Source organism: Rhinoraja longicauda, chromosome 2 (genome assembly GCF_053455715.1).
Source record: "Rhinoraja longicauda isolate Sanriku21f chromosome 2, sRhiLon1.1, whole genome shotgun sequence".
Taxonomy (NCBI): domain Eukaryota; kingdom Metazoa; phylum Chordata; class Chondrichthyes; order Rajiformes; family Arhynchobatidae; genus Rhinoraja; species Rhinoraja longicauda.
In genome coordinates, this window is record NC_135954.1 from 74,830,355 (window position 1) to 74,852,820 (window position 22,466).

Genomic DNA, 22,466 nt, shown 5'->3' on the forward strand with positions numbered 1-22,466 from the left:
TTGAGGAAAGCATGAAAATTATGACAAAAGTTGAAGGAAGATACAGAGAAATAAGGCCACGGAAACCAAAAATGTCCCTGGAGGAGAGACTAAAAGAGTTAAGGGCCTGTCCCACTTAGGCGATTTTTTAGGCGACTGTCAAAGTCGTAGCAGATCGCCGAAATTTTCTTTTACCCTACGACAATGACCATGACAATGCGAGTCAGGTCGAGATTACACCGTCTTCGGAAACATTGCGAAATTCCCACGGCGTCCTAATGCTTTTCCGGCGCCCTAATTTTCGCTGAAATCACTGACAAGTCGGTAATTACTTGAGAGTTTTGAAATATAACATCTTGCCCGGGTTACTTGAAAAGCAAGCTTCCCGGTCACAAGACATAAACTGGATTGACTTCCAGTTTACTAATAGCAGTATTAAGAAATTTAATTTTAAATGTGGTTAAATAGATTTTTGTGCGGAGTGCGGGCATTCTTCGAAAATGTACGGGAGATGCATATCTGGGTTGGGAGCCTACTTTAAATGTAATCGCTGTAAACATAAACATCGCGAAAATTCCCACGCTTACCTGACCGTCAAACTGTCACCTCCAATCTTCAAATGTCCTGACAGTAAATAAATTGGTTAAACACAAGTATTTTATGGTATCTTCAAATGACTTTACTTAATTTAATATTACGTGATTCTAAATGCATCTAAGAGAACCTAGCAAACCTGGGACTGCATGCGATAGTGCCCGCAATAAGCAACGATACCTAGCGACAAACCAGCTGTCACCGAGAAATTTCATACCAGTTGATCTCTCAGCGACGCGCCGAGATCCACTACGATTCTTTGAAGACTCCTCCCGATCATGCCCGCAACACCCCGCGAACTGTCGGCGACAGCCTAGTCGCCGGCAGTCGCCTTAAAATCGCCTAAGTTGGACAGGCCCTTAACAGAAAAAAACACAGCCCACAGCTCAATTACCAGAGATTAATAATTTGAAGTAGAAAATTAACACTCAGGAACATATTTCTATAATATTACTTGAATATTGGTTGAAATAAATGCAAGTAGAGTACTAGCAGCAGTATTTTCTACATTAGTCAAAAAGTGAAAGTATTAACACCAAAAATTGTGAACATTTAAGGAGCCCTTACTGTCAGAAGTTTAGTTGTAATTCCAGCATCAATGACAGCTTTGTGCATAGCACGAAGTGTTTCTAAATCAGGAGCAGCAACAAACACAATGTACGGCATAAATTCAGCTGTCTTCAGTATCTTCAGTGCCTGCAAACAAAGCAAATGTACCAAAGAAAGCTTCAAAAACAGTAATGAACCACACCAAAAGGCATTAACAAAAATTTGAATTAATGTCACCCAAGTTATACAAACTAGAGGGCCTTGGGCCAAAAGAGCCAAAATGAAAGCTAATGCAATTTGCTTCAATATTCCTGAACTCGTGAATGGTGGGTAAGTGAAGGAATCAATCACAGATATTAATCCTCATTTCTAATGAGTATAAAACAAACTACCGCAGGTGGGTCAGGCAGTATCTGTGGAGGGAATAGATGTATTCCCATTCTGTGTATACTTGATCTCCCAATGCATCTCATTGCAGCTTTTAATTTTTTGGTATCTGGACTTCCTTTGCAACTGTAATACTATATTCAACACTCTGTTTCCTATTTCTTTTTTGCTACCTTTTGTATTCATCTATGGTTTGATTGTACTCAAATGAAATTATTTGCCTGGATAGCACACAAAAGAGGTTTTTTTCCATTGTGAAATGGTACCTATGACAATAATAAGCCAATAACAAATGGACAGACAACATGTCAGGTCAGGACCTTTCTTCAGTGGAAAGAAGGGTTCTGACCTTTAATATTGTTTGTTCATTTCACTCCACAGATGCTGTCTGACCCACTGAGTTCCTCTGGCCCTTTGCTTTTTGCGCAAGATTCCAGCATCTGCTCTTGTGTCTCCATTCTAACCAGTAACCACTGCCAACTGGGTGAACAGAGACTTGGGTCAGGTGTGATGTCTTCCACGCTGTAAAACTTCCTGACCAGCTGCATGCTTGAAGACTAGGGGAAGTACTGATACCAATAAAACCTTCCTCCATTTGACAAGAGCTTCATAGGGAAAGGGAGAAACCAAAAAACTGCATAGAAGAAACAGTTGATTGGGAAAAGATAATTTTGTTTATTAATCTTTTGTTCATCAACTTATTTCACCACACTGCATTTCTTCAGTTCTGAATAGAAATATTAGCTGCTCACTTACATATGCCCCAAATAATAGAATTTCTAATCATTGCCACCCCCAACCTGATTATTCCCATCATAGGGGTGGCACAGTGGCACAGATGTAGAGTTGCTACCTTAGTGCCAAAGACCCAGATTCGATCCTAAATACGAGTGGTGTCTATACGGAGTTTGTACGTTCTTCCCGTGACCATGTGGGTTTTCTTCAGGATCTTCGGTTTCCTCCCACTCCAAAGATGTACAGGTTTGTTGGTTAATTGGCTTGGTATAATCTTCCTACGCTTTTATAATCATTGCCACCCCCAACCCCCATTGCCACCCACCTCTACGATCCCCCCCCCCCCCCCCACCGCCTGCCTCCTCCTCCTTCCATCGCTCTGTCCACTCGGCCTCCCCCCACTGCCCCTCCAACTCCTCCCCCGGAGTCATCGACCTTAGACCTCCCCACCTTGGAAGATGTCAGCGACTGTGGAGTGAAGGAGGAGGAGTGGCGGCAGTGGAGCGGACATAGCAATGGGCGAGTGGGGTGGGAGCGTGAGACTGAGCACGTCTGTCAGTGGCGGCGGCCCAAAGAAAGCACTGTATCCAAGGGCTACAACGTGATCCAAAACAACAGCTGTGTCAACTGGTGAAGTAGGGCTCGCTGGTGCAGGCCAGCAGCATCAACGCCTAGTTTTAAGATGAAACAACACAAAATGATGGAGTAACTCAGCAGACGGAATCAGACTGAAGAATGGTCCCGATGCCACCTATCCATGTTCTCCAGAGATTCCACCTCACCCACTGAGTTACTCTAGCACTTTGTGTCCTTTTGTGTATTAAGTTCTTAATTTCAACTACACCCAGTGATAATATCTCATTCAGTTATAGCGAACAATCAGCAGTAACGGATACCATTCCCCCCACTATGGTCCATTATACCGAGGGTTTACTATTAATACCAGATTCAAATTCCTATGTTACCTTCAACTCTCAAGCACACAGTTTGGCCAATATCATTGCTAATTACGTAATCGTGAACCTTCATGTTATTTCACCTGTGGATTGATATCCAAAATGCACATTCGTCCTGTGTCAACAACTTCATGGATTGAGTCAATCTTTGTCCCATAGAGGTTTCCTTCATACTCCCCATGTTCCAGGTATCTGCTGCCTTTTATGTCCATTTCCATTTCTGCTCTCAATACAAATCTGTAAGCATGTCCGTCTTGTTCATCGTCTCTTGGCTTTCTTGAAGTAACTGCATTGAATACAAATATTAATCAACATATATTTTAAATAATTTCAGTGGAGAGGTTTTATCAATTTTGCAAAACCTTAGTAATGGTAAAAGCAATCTTCTTTGGAAATTATTAGTCAGTCATAATAAAAACTCGTCTTGGTCCCGTGTTTGCGTAGACCATCAAATACCCATTTACATTAACCCCACACTAATTCTGTTTCAGTATCTCCAAGTTCTTAACAAGTATCTTTAGTTGTAGAATAGTCAGAGGGTGGTGAATCTGCGGAATTTATTTCCACAGACAGCTGTGGAGGCCAAGTCATTGGGTATTTTTACGGCAGAGATTGACAGGTTCTTGATTAGTAAGGGTGTCAAGGGTTATGGGGAGAAAGCAGAATGGGGTTGAGAGGGAAAGTAGATCAGCCATGATTGAATGGCAGACTCAATGGGCCAAATGGCCTAATTCTGCTCCCATGACTTATGAATATTTTCAACAGTGGATGACCCGAAAAACTTATAGACAATAGACAATAGGTGCAGGAGTAGGCCAATCGGCACTTTGAGCCAGCACCACCATTCAATGTGATCATGGCAGATCATTCTCAATCAGTACCCCGTTCCTGCCTTCTCCCCATACCCCCTGACTCCGCTATCCTTAAGAGCTCTATCTAGCTCTCTTGAATGCATTCAGAGAATTGGCCTCCACTGCCCTCTGAGGCAGAGTAGACTCAATGGGGCACAGATTCACAACTCTGACTGAAAAAGTTTTTCCTCATCTCCGTTCTAAATGGCCTACCCCTTATTCTTAAACTGTGGCCCCTGGTTCTGGACTTCCCCCAACACCGGGAACATGTTTCCTGCCTCTAACGTGTCCAACCCCTTAATAATCTTATATGTTTTGATAAGATCCCCTCTCATCCTTCTAAATTCCAGTGTATACAAGCCTAGTCGCTCCAGTCTTTCAACATATGACAGTCCCGCCATTCCGGGAATTAACCTAGTAAACCTACGCTGCACGCCCTCAATAGCAAGAATATCCTTCCTCAAATTTGGAGACCAAAACTGCACAAGGTACTTCAGGTGCGGTCTCACTAGGGCCCTGTACAACTGCAGAAGGATTGCATGGTTTTGCCAGAGGCAGAACAAAAGCTAAAATCCCTTCAATTTTTTAATAAGTATACAATCATAAAACCTCAGTTTTATGTTTTTAGTCTGAAATATTCCTGTACTTTGATTAATAAAACAAGAGGAACGTGTGAAGTTTTTTCACTTACTGAAATGGTGGTGTTCAGCTGTCCCCATTGCTTCTCCCTAACACCCAGCTAAACACCCAAGGTTCTCCGCTGCCCTGGCTTTGAGTTATTCATTTGCTTCCTCCATTTCTCTTCCACCCTCTCATCTCCACCATACAACAAGACATTCAGCTCAGTCTCTTTGCCACCTCTACCCTGCCTGCAATGACATATTAACTCCTTTCCCCCACTTAACTATGTGAATAAATGAAACCACTATTTTAACCTTCTGCCATGATGTGAACAACCTTGACACTGATTTCCAGCTCCATTCAAGCCAAAATCCCCAGCACAATGTTTTCCATATTTCTGCATCAGGAACCACTAACAATGTGTTCCCTTCGTCTCATCCCTTCTACTGAAGCTTTCACCTGCTTTATCACCCTCAGACTCACTTACTCCTCTACCAGCCAACCTTCCTACAATTGAGCTGATCAGGTTTATTCTAACCTACATTGTCTCAGTCCAGTGACTCTGATGCAAAGTCATCTGCAATTTTAAATTCCTTCCAAGCCTCATGAGTCCTTGTCTCTGCGATATTTTTCAGTACTATCTCATTCCTTAAACTCTAATCCAATGCAATGCTTGCAATCTTACTCAATCTCACCACCAACTCCCCCACAATCCCTACCAAGGGCACATGTGATCCCTGCTCTAAAACAATTTTCTCGTTCCCTCTCAGGAGCTCCATTAAAATCCACCTCCCTGATAAATGCAAGATAGACACAAGAGGCTGGAGTAACTCAGCGGATTAGACAGCATCTCTGGAGAAAAGGAATAAGTCATGTTTCGGGTCGAGACCTTTCTTCAGAAGGACCTGAAGAAGGGTCTCAACCCGAAACGTCACCTGTTCCTTTTCCCCAGAGATGCTGTCTGACCCGCTGTTACTCCGCTTTTTGTGTCATCTTCTGTTTAAACCAGCATCTGCAGTTCCTTCCAACACGTTACCTGATAAACGTAGCAACTCCTTCCCCCTTGGCTGCTTACTCCTCCGGGGCCATCTTTTGTGATTAAATTTCAGTACATTACAATTGTAGACAGTGGAGATTTACCACAGTCATGATAAAATTAACATTATCCTGAGAGTTATCATAATGAAAAAGATTAATCAATTGATAATTTAACACTGATTTTGGTCTAATCTGGTGACATTGGGGAATGTTTAACTGCAGAGTCTGCACCGGAGAGGAGGAAAGCACATTTATGCTTACAAAATATTTGAAAATAATGCATTCCTATTCTTTGTGAAAATGAAAACAATTTCTGTAAATTCACTTGTTTCTAAAAGTCCTTAGGTCAACTACGAAGTGAACATTAACACATGAAAATTTTAATTTATTGAGAAATTACTAAATATGACAAATTTCTATGTTTTGCCTTTTTTAATTTAAATATGCTGCAGAATCACAGTGATGGGAAATTGATGCAATATAAAAAAAGATTTTCATTCCCAAAGAAAAATCAAAACCTGGAGTAGTAAAACAAAACTTACATGGGACTGTTGTCCCAAACCGCACGGGGTTCATTACCATGAGCCTGTTTTTTAAACTCCGTCGGCCCACGCCCTGAGCTCCGATCAACACCAGAGTCTTCCTCTGAAAAGGAGGCATCCTGGCTACTTCCTCATAAATCATGATTTCATGACGATCAAATTCTTGATGTTAACCAGCAAAAACAAACAAAAATTAATGTTCTTCACAGATGTGGAGGACACACTCAATTAGAAATAAAAATGAAAAAGCCACATTATACTATTAAAATCACACTGATTACAGCTAAGAACTATAATTAGCAAGCTCTTGGTGTCAATATCAGCTGCTACAAACAAAAGATTGAATAAAATTACTCAACTTGTTTGAATTTCTCATTAATCCTTACATTATTTTTATATCATACTCCATGTCTAACCTTTGCCTCACACAATGAAGCAAAGTAGGTCAAAGCATTAATAACAAAACCTCGTTTTTCCACTGGGCACTTTGCAGTTTTTCAGACTCAGTACTTGATTTAATTGATTTCAGTTGATACATCCACTGTTCCTATTAACAACGCCTCAAGACTGCCCTTTATTCTTCCACCTTATTTTTCCCATTTATAGCCTCTTTTATCTTGCACTGTCTTATTTAATCTCTCTCATCTTACACCTTTTGATTTCACTTTACCCATTAAATTTTTCACAAAGAGGTAATCTGATTCTTTATATCAATGCTATCTGTGTGACCCAGCTGTGAACAACCTGACTGTGAAACAGTTAGATATTTGGAGGTTATGAAAGGCCAATAAAAAAAATATTGAAAACTTTATCTAATCAGTTCTAAAGGCCCAGAGCCTTAGAGTACAGAAACAGGCCCTTTGGCCCAACTCGTCCATGACAACCAAGTTGCCTAACCAAGCTCCACTTGCCTGTACCTCAACTATATCCCTCTAAACCGTTCCTAGCCATGTACCAGTCCAAGTGTTTTGAAATGCCATAAAATGCTCACCTCTACCATTTCCCCTGACAGCTCGTTCTACACACATCACCCACTAGGTGAAAAAGATGCCCATCGGGTCCCTTTTAACACTTACCCCTTCCACCTTAAGTTTATACCCTCCAGGTAACTAACCTACAAACACACACCCACCCCCCCAACTTCTCTGTGCCCCACCAGGATTTGCACCCATTTCTCCCCTTCTCTGGCCCTTTCCACCTATATTCCTTACTCTGGCTTTGCAATTCGCACCTCTTCTATTCTTATTTCCTTATCTCACTTTTTATCTCTGGCCTTTATCCATCCATCTGCCACTCAAAGCCCCTCACCTCCACCTGCTACTTGACAGGCTTCGTTCTGCCCCCACCTCTCTACCAGCTTTCACTTGCCTACCAAAATCAGTTTGAGGAAGAGTCCCAACACAAAACGTCACCTTCCCCCATTCTCCAGACCCAGAGAGCTACTCCAGCAGTACGTGTCTTTTTTAGTAAACCAACATCTGCAGTTCCTTGTGTCTTCAAGTGCCTCAACTTGCCTACTGTGGATAGCCCAGGTCTCTAAAGCATATAGAAGAGCAGAGATCACTGCCACCTGGTACACTACGAGTTCAGAAGTCTTGATGTTCAATTGGCCTCTTTTCCTCAATTGGCCAAGGGCTGTACTGGCATATTGAAGGCGGAAAGGGATTTCATCAATGATATCTGCCTTTGCCAATCGCTGGTTGAAAGGTAAAAGGAGTGGTCCACATTTTCCAGGGTCTTGCCAAGTTTATTGGGAGAAAGCAGTATTATTCAGCAATGGCAGTTTGAGATAAGACCTTTGTCTTGCAGGTGTTAAGTGTATGGCCCATCCTCCTGTACACTTCAGCGAACAAGTCAACAATTGTGTGGAGCTCTTCTTCACCGAGATTGGCTTTACTTTAGATCCGCTGGTTAATATCTTAGCTTGCATTATACCAAATGTAAAGTGGTGCTGAATTTCTGTGATTAGCTGAATTTGAGGAGGATGCCACTCCCTGTACTTTCCTTGGAGTTGTCACACATTAAAGACCTTGTCCACCATGCCTCTAAACGGGTGGACTCCACATTGGCTTACAGTTGAACCTCCTATGTACTTTACTGATATATATTCTGCACCATCTGAGCACATTGAACATCAAGTACAAAAGTAAACTTACAAGTTTTGGTGTCTTAGATGTGTCTATTCTAGATTTATCGTTGCAACAAGATTTTTTTTGTGTTGAAAGACACACAATACTTAATCATGAGACAGCACCATGAAGTGCTTTCTTTGCATTTTAATTAGATAGCATGTACTTTGCAAATGTGCTTCTTCGATCTCTTTGGAGCTGTACTGAGGAAATGTTGTTAATCAATTGTCAAAGACTACTGAACTAATGTATAAGTAAGACACATTCAAGTAGCACTGTGGTTGTTAAGGTATTTGGTTTTAGTTAACAAAATCAGAATCACACAGCACAGAAATAGGGCCTTCAACACACCAAATCTTAAATAAAAATGAGGATAGAAAAGGCTGGTTTCAGCACAGTCAAACCGATCAATGCAATGTCTTAAAAAGACCCTTCTCAATTTTCACTGGGGATGGTGCATTGTCACCCTTATCCAATCTGACTAGTTTTTAACTTCAGTCCTAGACCAAAGTCCCATCAACTCACTTGATGGAATTAACTGTTACAAATAAGAAAATACCAATAACAGCTGTATAGGAACATCATAGACTTCAGTGGTTCAAGATGTCCTGCCACCATTCATCCTAAACAAAAAGAGTGGGCAATAATTATTTTATTCAAATTTCAGGATATGGGTAATTACAGAAGGCATTCATTGCCCATGTTTAATTGCCTGAGGTGAAGGTACTTCCACCATGCCACTGGGTAAGGGATCCAGGATTTAGAAATAGTACGTCCAAGTGATGATGGTGTGAAACTTGGAAAGAAATGAGGTGGTGTTAGATGAAATAATAACTTTCCTTAAATAAGGGGAACTAAACTCTACACGTGGCTTCACTAGTATCTTGTACAATTGTTGCAAGACTTCCCAACTTTCACATCCTAACCCGATTTAATTAAAAGCCAGCATTCCACTCGCCTTCCTGATGACCTGCTGCACCTGGCTGCTAGCTTCAAGTTTTACATACAAGGATCCCAAATCTCTGTGCTGCAGTTTTCAGCAGTATTCTCGATTTAAATAATAAACTTTTACATCATTCTTCCGTCCAAAGCAAGGCACTTCACATTTTGCTGCACTTGGCAAATTTTGGGTCATTCATTTAACACATTAATATCTCCCAGTAAACTGACCGCATCCTGCTCACAGCTAGTCTTTCTACCTACTTCTATGGAAGTTGCAAATATAGTTCCAGCACATCCACTTCCTTCCACTAAAGTGATACATTCTGCAAACATATATGGTGCCAGCACTGACCCTTGTGGCACCTCACTGGATACCAGCCTGAAAATCAGCCTCTTGTGCCTACTTGTTGCATCCTACAAGTCAGCCAATCCTCTCTCTAGGATAATACATAGAACCTTCATCTATTTACCTGCATTTTTTGTCGTGAGATACATCATTTTTTTCTTCTTTTTACCAGATATTATTCCACAAAATGGTCCTGGTAAAAGATTGAACCAGAATGAGATAATGAATGAATTTAAGTTTTTATTGTATCCACGAGCGTCCAGAAACACTTCATATCAACCAAAAAAAACATTGAATAGCTCACCAGATGACCGTGAAAGATCCCAGTCTCGTTTAACAAAGGCTTTTCTCTTTTCTTCTAACATCTGGCTGGGAATTAGGCCCGCACTCCCTCCTCCCTTCATATGGAAAGCCTGAAATGAAACACAACTGCTCCAATTATTTTGTGTGATTCGTAGCATTAGTAGTGTCAGAGAGTCGCAGAGCACTGGGTCAGCACCCATTATCACACTCAGTTAAACTAATCACATTTTTTGTTCTTCACACAATCCAACCAATTCTTTCCAGATTTTACCATGCGCACATTAAGAGCAATTTACACTTGGAGAGAAAAGGGAGGAAATACATGCAGTCACAGGGAGAATGTGCAAATTTTTCACTGGCAGCATTGGAGGCTGAGACTGAATTCAGGCCACTGGAGCTGCGAGGCCATGGCTCTTCAGGCTGCATGCTGTGCTCTGCTGCTGGGCCACTGTGATGGCCACAGTGTTCACATTAACTTACAACAGGGTAATACTCTTGATCTTTCAGAGCACACCCTTACTGCACAATGATGCTGGAGCCATGGAGCATGTGCCGAAAAGGTTTTTGTTTAAACTTTGAAAGAGGATAATTAATCCTGGATAGACACAAAATGTTGGAGTAACAGCATCTCTGGAGAAAATAGTTAGTATCCTGAATTGCAAATGCAATTCTAAGCATGGCTGTTTCACCTGTGCTCTTAATTGCTCCAGATAGTCAATTGACAATCCAAGTCTGTATATATTGTAGTGGTTCTTAGTTCTATTGAATTTATGTTGTTTATTATTGTGTTTCAAGTAACTCGGTACATTTTAAGCGATTAATTAATAGAAAAATAAATGCTTGCTTCAATGCTTTAAATATTTTTAAAATTCCTCTACTGCAGCGAAGTAGAATTTGAACCAACCTGCCACCAGTTGAGATCTTCTCGATTCACAACTTGAAGGATGTCTCCTCTGGAAAACTTCAATCCTGCATCTTTGCATGGGATCAAACTGTCATTGGCTGGATTGTAATCAATATGGCATTTCACAAAGACCTGCAAGGGATTATGATAAGATTATATTCTAACACGATGCAAACTTTAGCTCCACAAAACTGGTGAATCATCTGGCCAAATGAACTATATACCAGGGTTTCTGAAGGAATATTAAGAACAGAGAATACTGAGAGTACTCAGTAGGCCAGACAGTACCTGTGGGGACATAATTAACACTGATGGCTTTCATTAGAAAGGTGAAAATTAGGAATTAAACAGGGTTTAAATTGCAGAGAAGAGGGAGGTGGCGCGAACAACAGGAAAGTCAACAATAGCTGAGACAGACAACATTTTTAAATGATTTTTTTGGAATCTCTCAATCTTCTAAATTCCAGAGTTGCCAGCAAGGCCACTTATTGCCAATCCCAAATTCTTCTTGAGGTGGTGGTGATAAGCTGCCTTCTTTAATTACTGCTTAATTATGTTTTACATGTTTAAAGATTGAATATCACAGTACTAAAACAGAATAAATGATAGCAGATTCATAAAAATTAAAGCACACCAATGAAGAGAATCTCACCAAATAAACTAGAGATACTAAAAATGATGGAGCAAGGATGCCAAACACTTCAGTCAGAGAGCTACATTGGATTAAATTACCAAGTTGAGCAAAATCATGAACAATGCCGCTTCCAGCTACCAATGCAAACTGATTTTCATATAGTTCTGGTTCAACATCAATATGCAAATTCTTTATTCTGCACGGTTCCCTCTAGATATTTGTGCTTTTGCAGATTCTTCTCTCATTCGTCTACCCCTCACATTTTCTGGGTCAGTTGGACTGGTCACAGGCAACAATGGAGGTGGAACCAGGCTTGATGGCAGCAGGTATCCAACACACTATGCAGAGTGTGCATATATATTTGCTTAGACCAGGGTGGTTGCAGATTCCTAGTCACTGGTGTTCTATTGGGTTTGCCGGTACCGACAATAGGAATGTAGGACTGAGTTTAATCTGGGCCGGAGTATAATTATCTATCTAATAAACAAACTTCAAGAAAGATGCTATTAAAAGGTGACAAAAGCACAATAATAAACTACAAGAAAATCATTCCTTATTTAATAAAATAATTAACAGCAATTTACAATTTTGACACACACCAATCCATGGTTTATTACTAGGGATATTTAAAGTACGCAATCACAATTTTGCGATGACACCGTGAAAGAAGACAGTGAATATTCTGGACCAGAAAAACATCAATGGCAACAAAGAATACCAAATACCTGCCACGGAACAGAGAAACCAGCAACAAACCATGAGCATTACCCGAAGTCTTGTTGTTGACACCATTTTCTCCAGTAGTGTAAGCATTCAACATTAAATAGTGAATGTGTACAAAAAAGTTGCCAGAGTCAAACATGAAACATGGTGCTCAAAAGAAAACCAAGATTATTCCGAGTACATTTTTTTATGATGTAACTAAGCACAAATGCTCATGATCCAAAACAATTCATTTATTTAGAGAATAATATGTTAAATCCTTCCAAGTGCACACAGTACTTTTTATACTGTCAAGCAACATCACTAACCTGCAAGGGCAAAGGAGTTTCTTTGTAGCTGGGCAAAATTTTAAACGAAATTCCACCACTGCAATCCATCAACATTTCTTGCAGTACTTTTGGGTCAGACCCAACTTTAGTGCCATTGACCTCCTTAATGATATCCCCCACATGGAGAAGACCTTGCCGGTCAATCATGCCACCATGAAGAATCCTTGCAATTACCAACTCGCCATTCTCCACCCTAAAGGTAACACCCTACAAAATGAGTAAAATTATTGTAGTTGATTAGATGCCTTTGCTTACTCAGCAAAGTCAACACAAATGCATCCATTAAAGGAAAAAAAAGTTGTGGACAAAAAATATTTGCAAAATGTATCACTGAAATATGAAGATACTGTACAATAGTAGTGCTAAGACTTTTTCGGTATAAATCTGAAAAAAATATTTTTCTACGAGGATTTCTCATGGAATCAAAGTATATTCATACCAATCCTTTAACACCATCATGACTGAAATGGAACAAAACAGAGGCAAACTCAAAAATGTAGTGTCATAACTTTTTTCCATCTGTTTTTCTGGCAGCCACATCAGGAGAGTGGAAAATTGCATTACATCAGAGACCAGAAGTACCTTTTAGTCATATATTAATCCCCATTAAAATTAAAACGTATAAAATAAATTACTGTAGTACAAAATAAAAACACTTCTTTCCATTCAATAAAAATCTGTCTTTTTAAAATCTAATCCAGATTCTCCTCATTCTTTACTGATTTTTTTATACAAATTTGAAACAGAACAGGAAAATAAAAAATCACTTCCCCTTCCACAATTTCTAAAGAAAAGTTCTTTTTAAATTGGTATTATTTTTATTTTTAAATATGCCAGGGTGTTTACATTCCAAAGAACATATCTGGACCCAAAATTGAAAACTGTTTCCTCAGATCTGTCTTCTCCCTTCTGATGGTGGGTGATCATCAAGAAGCAATCCAGAGAAATCAGAATAAGTTGATACCACACAATTCACAGCTGATTTAATTGATCACAACCAGAGAAGTAGAGATTGCACTATAACTATATCTGTGCTAATTAAGATTAACAGGTATTTATAATTATCTAACAAGTTGGAATGGAAATGGTTACAGAAGCCAAATCCTTGAAGTTTTGTTTTAGACAGGGAGGCCTCAGATGATATTTAGATTGAAAGGAGGAGGAAAAATAATGAATATAGCCCTTCAAAATGGGTTTCCGTTAACTCAGTAGATTTTGCTAGTGATGCTTCAAGCCAAGCACCAATTGTTCCAGATTATAGTTTTTGAAGCTTTATGTTCACTGGCTTTCCCAGTTCAGATCCACTATACGTTGGAAGTGCTGCCAGACCCAATGCAACTGAAGTAATTATATTTTCACAAATATTAGATTCTAAATACATACAGACAGCAAACAGTCAACTATCATATCTCACTGAAAAAAAGGCTTACCAAGGGCTCACTGGCTTTCTTCTGAATTCCAATCATGCGAACAGCATCACCGGATGCCATCTGGCCACTCAAGGCATCATTTAGCAGACTGGGGCTTGAGGGTGGCATTTCATAACACTTTGAGGCGACCAAATCATGGGCTTCCAAAAGTGACTGGAAACATTTACAGAAAACATTAATGCAAGATGGTCTCAAAAACATTTCCATGTTTCAGCTTCATTCTCAATGGTGCAATGGTGCTTTATTTGGTACTTAATGGTGCATTCTGTGATCATACCCAACATCAATGGATATCACTGCCTCAATTATTCAATAAAAGCCTGCTCATATATTGGACACCAGACGCTGTGTTTAAACATTCCTCCCAAGTCTGACTAATCCCTTGCATCACCACACTTCTTTCATATCTGTTCCACCAGACCCTGAACTGATCCACTTTGTGAGATAACAACTGGTGCTAATGGTCAGATGACCAGAACCAGTAATTTCAGAATATTCTTTAAAAAAAATCATAATTAAAGGCTCTATGTACAGGCCACATAGGCCACATATAGATTGCTTCAAAGATGGGCACTCCTGGAACATTACCCTAGTAATGCTAGTCATGACTCAGAAAGCTAATCATGACTCAGAAATATAGGGACGATGATAGTTGTAGTTGAGATCACTGCCTGATGCATGGGGTAAATCAACAAACAGATGGAGTGAGCTGGCCAGTCACCACACCCACTGTGTAAATAGTCAGCAGTTTTGGGTAATTTCAAAATGAGGTCGCACCTATGGTCAAGGTTAACAGGATAGAGATACATTTTATGATCACTAAGGCCTTTGGTGCTGAAACAATCCAAAATGAACTCTCTATGGGGTTGTTTTATTCACCACAGTGACAGTCTGTTCTTCAAATAGCATCAAGTCAGAGGGCAGCAGATGGGTAAATTTAATGTAGTAACTAACCACCCTTGGGCTTTTGCGAGAGAATAACCATCCAGATTTATGATTTGCAAAAGGCCTGGTGATACGACCAACTGCAGTCAAAACACAGGCAGAATACAAGAAGCAGAATGGATAGCAGTCTAGCTGCAAAAGAGGGGAAAGGTATGGGTTATAATGGAATTGCTCAGATTGATAAGCGGTGTTTCACAAGGATTAATGCTGGTTGCATCGATTGAAGCAAAGATACAGCAGGATATGGATCAGTCACAGATACGAGCTGAGATATGGCAGATGGTGTTTAATCCAGGCTAGTGTAAGGTGCTGCATTTTGAGAGGTCAAATGCAAGGGGAAAGTATACAACTAATGACCAGATCCTTAATGCATTGACGTACAGAGGAATCTTGCAGTCCACAGTCCATAGCTCCCTGAAAGTAGCAACACAGGTAGAATGGTAAAGCACACATATGGTAAGCTTGCCCTCATCAGTCGGGGCATTGAGTATAAAAGTGAGGAAATCAAGTAGCAGCTTTATAGAACTTGGATCCGGCACATTTGGAATATCGAGGGCAGTTCTGGTCACCACTTTACAAGAATGATGTGGAGGCTTTGGAGAGGGGCAGAAGAGGGTTACCAGGATGCTTCTGGATTAGAGGCTATTAGTTATAAGGAGAGGTTGGACAAACATGGATTGTTTTTTCTGGAGCTTTGGAAGCTGAGGGGAGACCTGGTGGAAGTTTATTAAATGATGAGCCTAGATAGGGTAGAAAATTAGAATAATTTTTCCCAAGTAGAAATATTAAATACCAGTCTGCATAGCTTTACTGTGAGAAAGGGCAAGTTTAAAGATGATGTGCAGGGCATGTTCCCCCCCCCACCGCCCCCCCCACACACAGAGAGTTACGTCCCTGTAACACACTGCCAGCTGTGGTAGAGAAAGCAGATACAACAGTGGTGTTTAAATAGGCACATTTATATGTAGGACATGGAGGGATATGGATCATGTGTAGGCAGAAGTGATCAGTGTAATTTGACATGTTTGACACAGATATCATGGGCCTGTTCCTGTGCTGCACTGTTCTTTATGTTGTGTGTTTACAGTTTAATTAATGGTTTTGGATGCGAGGATCGAAAATGCAACTCCTATTTAGGAGTAATCAGTTCTAGTCTCAAAAATGAAAAACAGATGGACTAGTAGAGTGCAAAACACAGATAAATTACAAAGGGAAAATACAACATGCATTTAAAAAAGTGCCTTTCAGAGCCACAGAACACTCCAAAGTGATGAAAGAATGGATCGACTGGGCTTATATTCACTGGATTTTAGAAGGATGAGGGGATCTTATAGAAACATATAAAATTCTTAAGGGATTGGACAGGCTAAATGCACAAAAAATGTTCCCCATGTTGGGGGAGTCCAGAACCAGCAGTCACGGTTTACGAATAAGGGGTAGGACATTTAGGACTGAGATGAGGGAAAACTTCTTCACCCAGAGTTGTGAATCTGTGGGATTCTCTGCCACAGAAGGCAGTGGTGGCCAATTCACTGGATGTTTTTAACAGAGTTAGATTATGGCTCATGGCTAACAGAATCAAGGGATATGGGGAGAAAGCAGGAACGGGGCACTGATTTTGGAAGATCAGCCATGATCATATTGAATGGTGGTGCTGGCTCGAAGGGCTGAATGGCCTACTCCTGCACCTATTTTCTATGTTTGAACGCATTTTACAGCTCAAAGTTAACGTGATTTGAATGAAGGAAACATGGCAGCCAATGTGGACATTGAAAAACAACTCCAGAAGTGTAGATGGCCAAAATCTTTTTATGACCTGATGACAGGACGATAAATATTGACCATAATGTACTTTTCTGAAATAGTGTAATGGGCATTTCTGCATTCAATTGACAGAGAAGGCTCAGATCAACATTCCAACACACAAGGGTGGATATAAATACCAATGTAGATCCGGTGAGCCAAAAGATCTGCGCTGCAAATATTATATTAAGAATATGCAAATAAATACATGCCAAGACCAAAGAGGAAATATTAGGAAGAGTGATCAGAAGCTTAGAAGGAAAAAGAGGTAGAGAGAAGGGAAAAAAAGTTAGAAGATGGGACCTGGACAAGAGAGCTTCTGGACAATTTGGCTGCCAAAAGAGGGACAAATGATGGTGTGCAGTGGGAGCTATTTAAATATTGGCATTAAAAAAACATCTCCATGAAAAGGAGAACCAAGTACATATCCCAACTATTGGCTAGATGCCAATATGCCAATGACTAGTTCCCAAGTTATGAATTAGAGCGTGGAACACAACACAGGAACAGGCTCTCTGACCATGATATCTGTACTGACTGCGATGCAAAATTAAACTAATCCCATCTGCTTGCATTTGGTCTATACCCTTCCATTTCCTGCCTATCTAAATACTTCTTAAACAATAATATCATATCCACTTTTGCTTCCACCTCCATTAGCAGAGTCTTCTAGAAATAAACTTGCCTCAAATCTCTTTTACTCTTTACAAGCTATACCCTCTACTATTTGACATTTCTACCCTGGGGAAAATAAAAACTCTATCTACCCTATCTATTCCTCTCATAATTTTATATATTCTATCAAGTTGCCCCTCTGCCACTAATGTTCCAGAGAAAACAGTCTAAATTTCTTTGACTTCTCATAGCTAATATTCTCTGATCCAGGCAACATCCTGGTAAACCTATTCTGCATCCGTTCCAAAGCCTCCGCATCCTTTCAATAACGTGGCAAGCAGAACTGCATACAATACTCCAAATGTGAATTGACCGAAGTTTTAAATTGTTGCACCTTAACTATATTTATACTCAAAGCCCCAACCAATGAAGTCAGGCATGCTATTGTCTTCTTTACCACTTTATCCACTTGTGTTGTTACTTTCAGAGAGCAATGGACTTGCATTCCCAGATCATTCTACATCAGAGCTCTTAATGATCCTGTCATTTACTGTATGCTTTCCTCATTAAATTCCATCTGTCAATTCAATGCCAATATTTCCGAGTGATTTATGGGTGCCTTCCTCATTATCCACAACTCTGCCAATTTTCGTGTCGTCTGCAAACTAACTAATCAGCCAAACCTACATTTTTATCCTATTATCATATCATTTATATATAATTATTATTTTTCAAACTTCCGTAAGCCTTTTAGAACAGCAAACAAAGATGGGTACCAAACAAAGCGTGGCAGCAAAAACAGCAGAATGAAAAGGACGTTGAGACCAGGATAATTATGGAGACCATGGCTCTGCTCAACAGGAAGCTTGAGGTGTAGAGAGGAAACAACTACATGAAAACATGACTTTAAAGCATAAACAAACTGGTTTTGAGAGAATTTGAACAAATGCAAAGGATTTATTTTAAATCTAAAAATTAAAGCATTTTTAACATTATTAACATCAGAATATACGAGATAGCACACTCCTGCCAGGTTCTTGATATGCCAATGGTTTTCAAAATAATGGTATAACGCTTAAAAACGTTTCTCACTGTAACAGCATTTATTAAAAGCTCCAAGCACGGAATCAACCCAAGTTCAAATTAAAATATCTCAATTGCCTGCTAAACTTAAGGATTATGTCCATTAGAAAATTGGGATGTAAACACTCGACATCATTGTAATTTGGTTGGCAATGTTTCAGAAATACCTACCTAAATGCAATGGCAACTCACAGCGTGGAGCTAAACTGCCATTTATTAAAAGACATTTGTCAAAAAAGACAATATTAGGAACTGATATCACAAGGAAGGCATTCTGGACATCTCCCACATCCAGAGCTGCATGCCAATTGAAAATATCCAATTTGGGCCATTAACTATCTTACAAATCATTCACACAATAAAATTTTAACAGGTATCATTGAGTCTGCTTGGAAGCTTTTAAAATACAAGTGCTCAATGCAATTTAATAACTAAGCTGTAGCTGAATGAAACAATTTTGTTTAAAGCTTTTCTGAGGCTGTATGAGACACTGAGGAAAATTAATGACATTACACTACTAAAAGTTCAATGTAAATGCCTCATTAATTAGTAATTGAAAACAAAAATAAAACCTGCAGATCCCAGAAATCAGAAAGAAAAACAGGAAGTTCTGGAACAGCAGGGAAAGAAGCATTGGCCTGAAATATTACATCCATCTTTCTCTCCACAGATGCTATCTGCCATGTGAATGTGCAGCTTCAACAACATTCAGGAAGCTCGACGCCATCCAGGACAAAGCGACCCACTCGACTTATCCCTCACCCACCATCCAAAACATTCATTCCCTCGACCGAGAGTGCAAGCGACTGCACTATGAACTATCCACTATAGTTACTCGCTAATGATACTCTGATTGACCTCCCAAAACTAAGGATGAAGAGTGCTTGAGGCACATATGAACACCAGCTCCTGCATGCTCCTCGCCCTGTCCCATACCACCCTGACTAGGAAGTAAGAAAGAATTTAATTGTGTAGGACAAAAAACTGCAGATGCTGTAGACACAAAATGCTGGAGTAACTCAGCGGGTCAGGCAGCATCTCAGGAGATTTAATTTAATTGTTCTGTTGTCTGTACATATAACAATTAAACACTCCCAACTCTTGAAGTAGATTGCTTCTCCTTCATCTTTCAGCTCTAAATACTGAAATTCCCAATAAAATGGCAACATGGGAGCACCTTCACCCGAAGGAATGCAGTAATTCACCACCACCACATCCTCAGGGGCAATTTAATATGGACAACATTTTGTTGGCTTTGGCAGTAGTGCCCAGATCCAAAGAGATGAACAAGTTTACAAAAATAATTTCAGTCGATGCCGACAAAAACACCCCAACAATGGTTAAAACAAAAATATCCAACCAAATGTTGCTTCTCTCCAACAATTATTGATTGGTGTCATTCCGAAATAAAATTAATTTGGCAATCTGCTCACTCATTTTTATTTCATGCAAGTTCCAAATTGAAAGAAATAAAAACAGAAAAGGTAACAAAGGAACAGAAAAAGGAATGAACATAGTTTAAAAGGAATTACCTTTAAATATTAATTGTTCGATCAACAAGATACTTAAAATACAAAACCTCGGCAGAAATTTTAAAATTGTTTTGTTTTCTAAATATTTAGTGCCATTAGTAGCATTATATATGTATTCTAGAAAAACAGATACCTGTAAATAAATAGCTTATTTTCATCCCTTTTAGTTTTCTAGTAGTAAGTCTTTCACCTGAAGATTTGTTCCCATCTGTAATACTGTTGGTTTTTTATTGGTCTTTCATACTAATTGTTTATACAGGGAAGTGTGAAAGAAAAAATATACTATTGCAACTTGTACCTGAAAGTGTGGCTCCTTCAGAATCATAGTTAGCTCTGCCGCATACTCATTTTGATGGACTACGCTACTGATCTCTTCAAGAATCTGCTTTACAAGGTCCACATTATTCTCTCTCACTGCTTCTAATTTGGTGTCTTCAAGTCGCTCATGAGCCTGTAACAAACAAACATGTCACTCCTAACGTGGCATTAAAGGCAAAGATCATTTGGTCTCAGAACAATGCTCATCAGAATTGCAGAGAAGTGGTAGTAGGTTGACTCCTGTAAATTGTCCCTGGTGTATAGGTAAGTGGTATAACCTGGGAGAGGAGTTGAGCCTTGATAGAACTGTGAGGGGAACAACATGAATTAGGTTAGGATTAAGTAAAAATGGATGTGTCAAGGTTCGCACAAACTCAATGAGCCAAAGGATCTTTTTCCTATACTGTAAGTATAATTTCCTATACTATCTGACTCCATCAAAAACGATGGTCATTACTTACAATATTTCACAATCACAGAATTAATTGTAATCTGTGGTAGATTTCATCTGCTTTTGTTTAATTTATGTGAATCTGCTCACATCTTCCATTTGACTTTAACACTGTACTTTGGTAAAACTTGCAAGACTATTACCTACTTTTTGGAGTTAGTTTCAGCAAATCAAACATAGGTCTCAAATTACATATCATAAATGTCAGATGCAAAGTTCTTCAAAGTTATCCCAAGATTGTATTTTGCCTTAATTGATATTTATGACAGATATAAGTTAAAATGGATGGGACACACTCAAAAACATATCATAATTTTTCTTCAAATTCCACTCTTTCCTTTTGTCTCTATTGTTCATTAATGCAAAGCAAATACAATCAAACAATGAATTGTTTCATATGCCAGCTTAATTAAATGGCAGAACATTCCCTATCCTCATGTCTGTTCACCACATAACGCTGTAAATGCAGCATGGTTTCCTCAGGAAACACAACATATACCAATAAATATTGCAGTCTGGTCAAATTGAGATTTGTCTGGAGATTGAATGGAGGGGAGAAATAGTTTGAAGTCCATGTGGGGCACAGGGGAGGGAGGGGTCGTTATGAGAGGTTACTCAACTTGGAGAATTCAATGTTCATACCGTTGGGTTGTCAGCTACCAAAGCAGAATATAAAGTGCTGTTCCTCCAGTTTGCATGTGACCTCATCTTGGCAATGGAGGAGGCCCAGGACAGAAAGGTCAGTGTGGGAATGGGAAGGGAGTTGAAATGGTGAGCAAGCAAGAGATTCAGTAGGCCTAGGAGACTGAGCACAAGTGATCAGTGAAACTGTCACTTAGTCTATGTTTGATCTCGTCAATGTACAGAAGGCCACAGCGGGAACACTGGATGCAGTAGATAAGGGTCGAGAATAAAAATAATTTTTAAATCAGAGCAAAATACAAACGGTAGGATGAAGTCAGTGGGCCAGGCAGCATCTGTGGAGTAAAATGGACAGTTGACATTTTAGGAGTAGACCTTTCCTCTGTATCGAAAGAATGGAGGGGAGATAGCCAGTATATAGTAGCACGGGAGCGGAGCAAGTGCTTACAACAGGAGGATCCAGATGAAGAGGGAGGGATGGATGGATGGATGGATGAAGTCAGAGACAGAGGTTGGAGATGGTGAGAGGCTGGGACATGTAGGTAGACAAAGATTTCAACTTCCTTCTGGAAAAGGGACTTTTTCCCTAACCCTCCCTCCCCACCTCACTGTAATTGATGGTGCCCACAAGTCTCTACCCAAATGTGGAGAGGAATGCAGTGTCAGACTTTTAAGTAGCAAAATAAAGAAGATTGAAGTTCAAATGACTCAGGTTTTGCAGCTTCTCAAGGATCTGCTCGCTTTCTCCTGCAAAATCAAGAACATTAAAACCTTTCTTCTGAATTACTGCCAAAATCCTACCAAACAAGCCAGATGCAATCAGAGATCAACTTTGACTTAGTTACAGACATTTCAATGGATAAGATTTGCCATGTGGTCAGAGGCATCTTCACTGAGCTGGGCTTTGCCAACCATGTTGGAACTGCCTTCATTCAGGAAGTCTCTTTTGAAAGATTCTCTCCAGGTAAAGCATATCAAACATCGGGGTGCAGTAATAACAACAGTTCATTCCTAGCAGGAGATTTTATGTCAATTACTTTAAGAAATCCTTCCAATATTCATCTAAATCTCTGTTTTCCAGGTCC

General features: G+C 39.8%; 2 protein-coding genes across 3 annotated transcripts in view; one reads left to right on the forward strand and one right to left on the reverse strand.

Moving 5' to 3' along the window:
• Positions 1-19,722, forward strand: part of pex1 (peroxisomal biogenesis factor 1) — an 81,227-nt gene extending 61,505 nt beyond the window's left edge. The window contains exon 25 of the mRNA XM_078421421.1: positions 19,109-19,722. The gene's annotated coding sequence lies outside the window, so the exon portion shown is untranslated. The remainder of the gene's footprint in view (positions 1-19,108) is intronic.
• The window catches only part of LOC144605833 (protein PALS2-like), an 86,106-nt gene that overhangs the window by 4,724 nt on the left and 58,916 nt on the right, over positions 1-22,466 (reverse strand). For both annotated transcript variants that reach the window (XM_078421441.1, XM_078421433.1), the window contains exons 4-12: positions 20,269-20,421; positions 13,993-14,145; positions 12,542-12,769; positions 10,877-11,008; positions 9,974-10,082; positions 9,794-9,862; positions 6,253-6,414; positions 3,284-3,486; positions 1,141-1,269 (exon numbers count right to left, since the gene is read on the reverse strand). In XM_078421441.1, the coding sequence (XP_078277567.1) occupies positions 1,141-1,269; positions 3,284-3,486; positions 6,253-6,414; positions 9,794-9,862; positions 9,974-10,082; positions 10,877-11,008; positions 12,542-12,769; positions 13,993-14,145; positions 20,269-20,421 (1,338 nt within the window). The remainder of the gene's footprint in view (positions 1-1,140; positions 1,270-3,283; positions 3,487-6,252; positions 6,415-9,793; positions 9,863-9,973; positions 10,083-10,876; positions 11,009-12,541; positions 12,770-13,992; positions 14,146-20,268; positions 20,422-22,466) is intronic.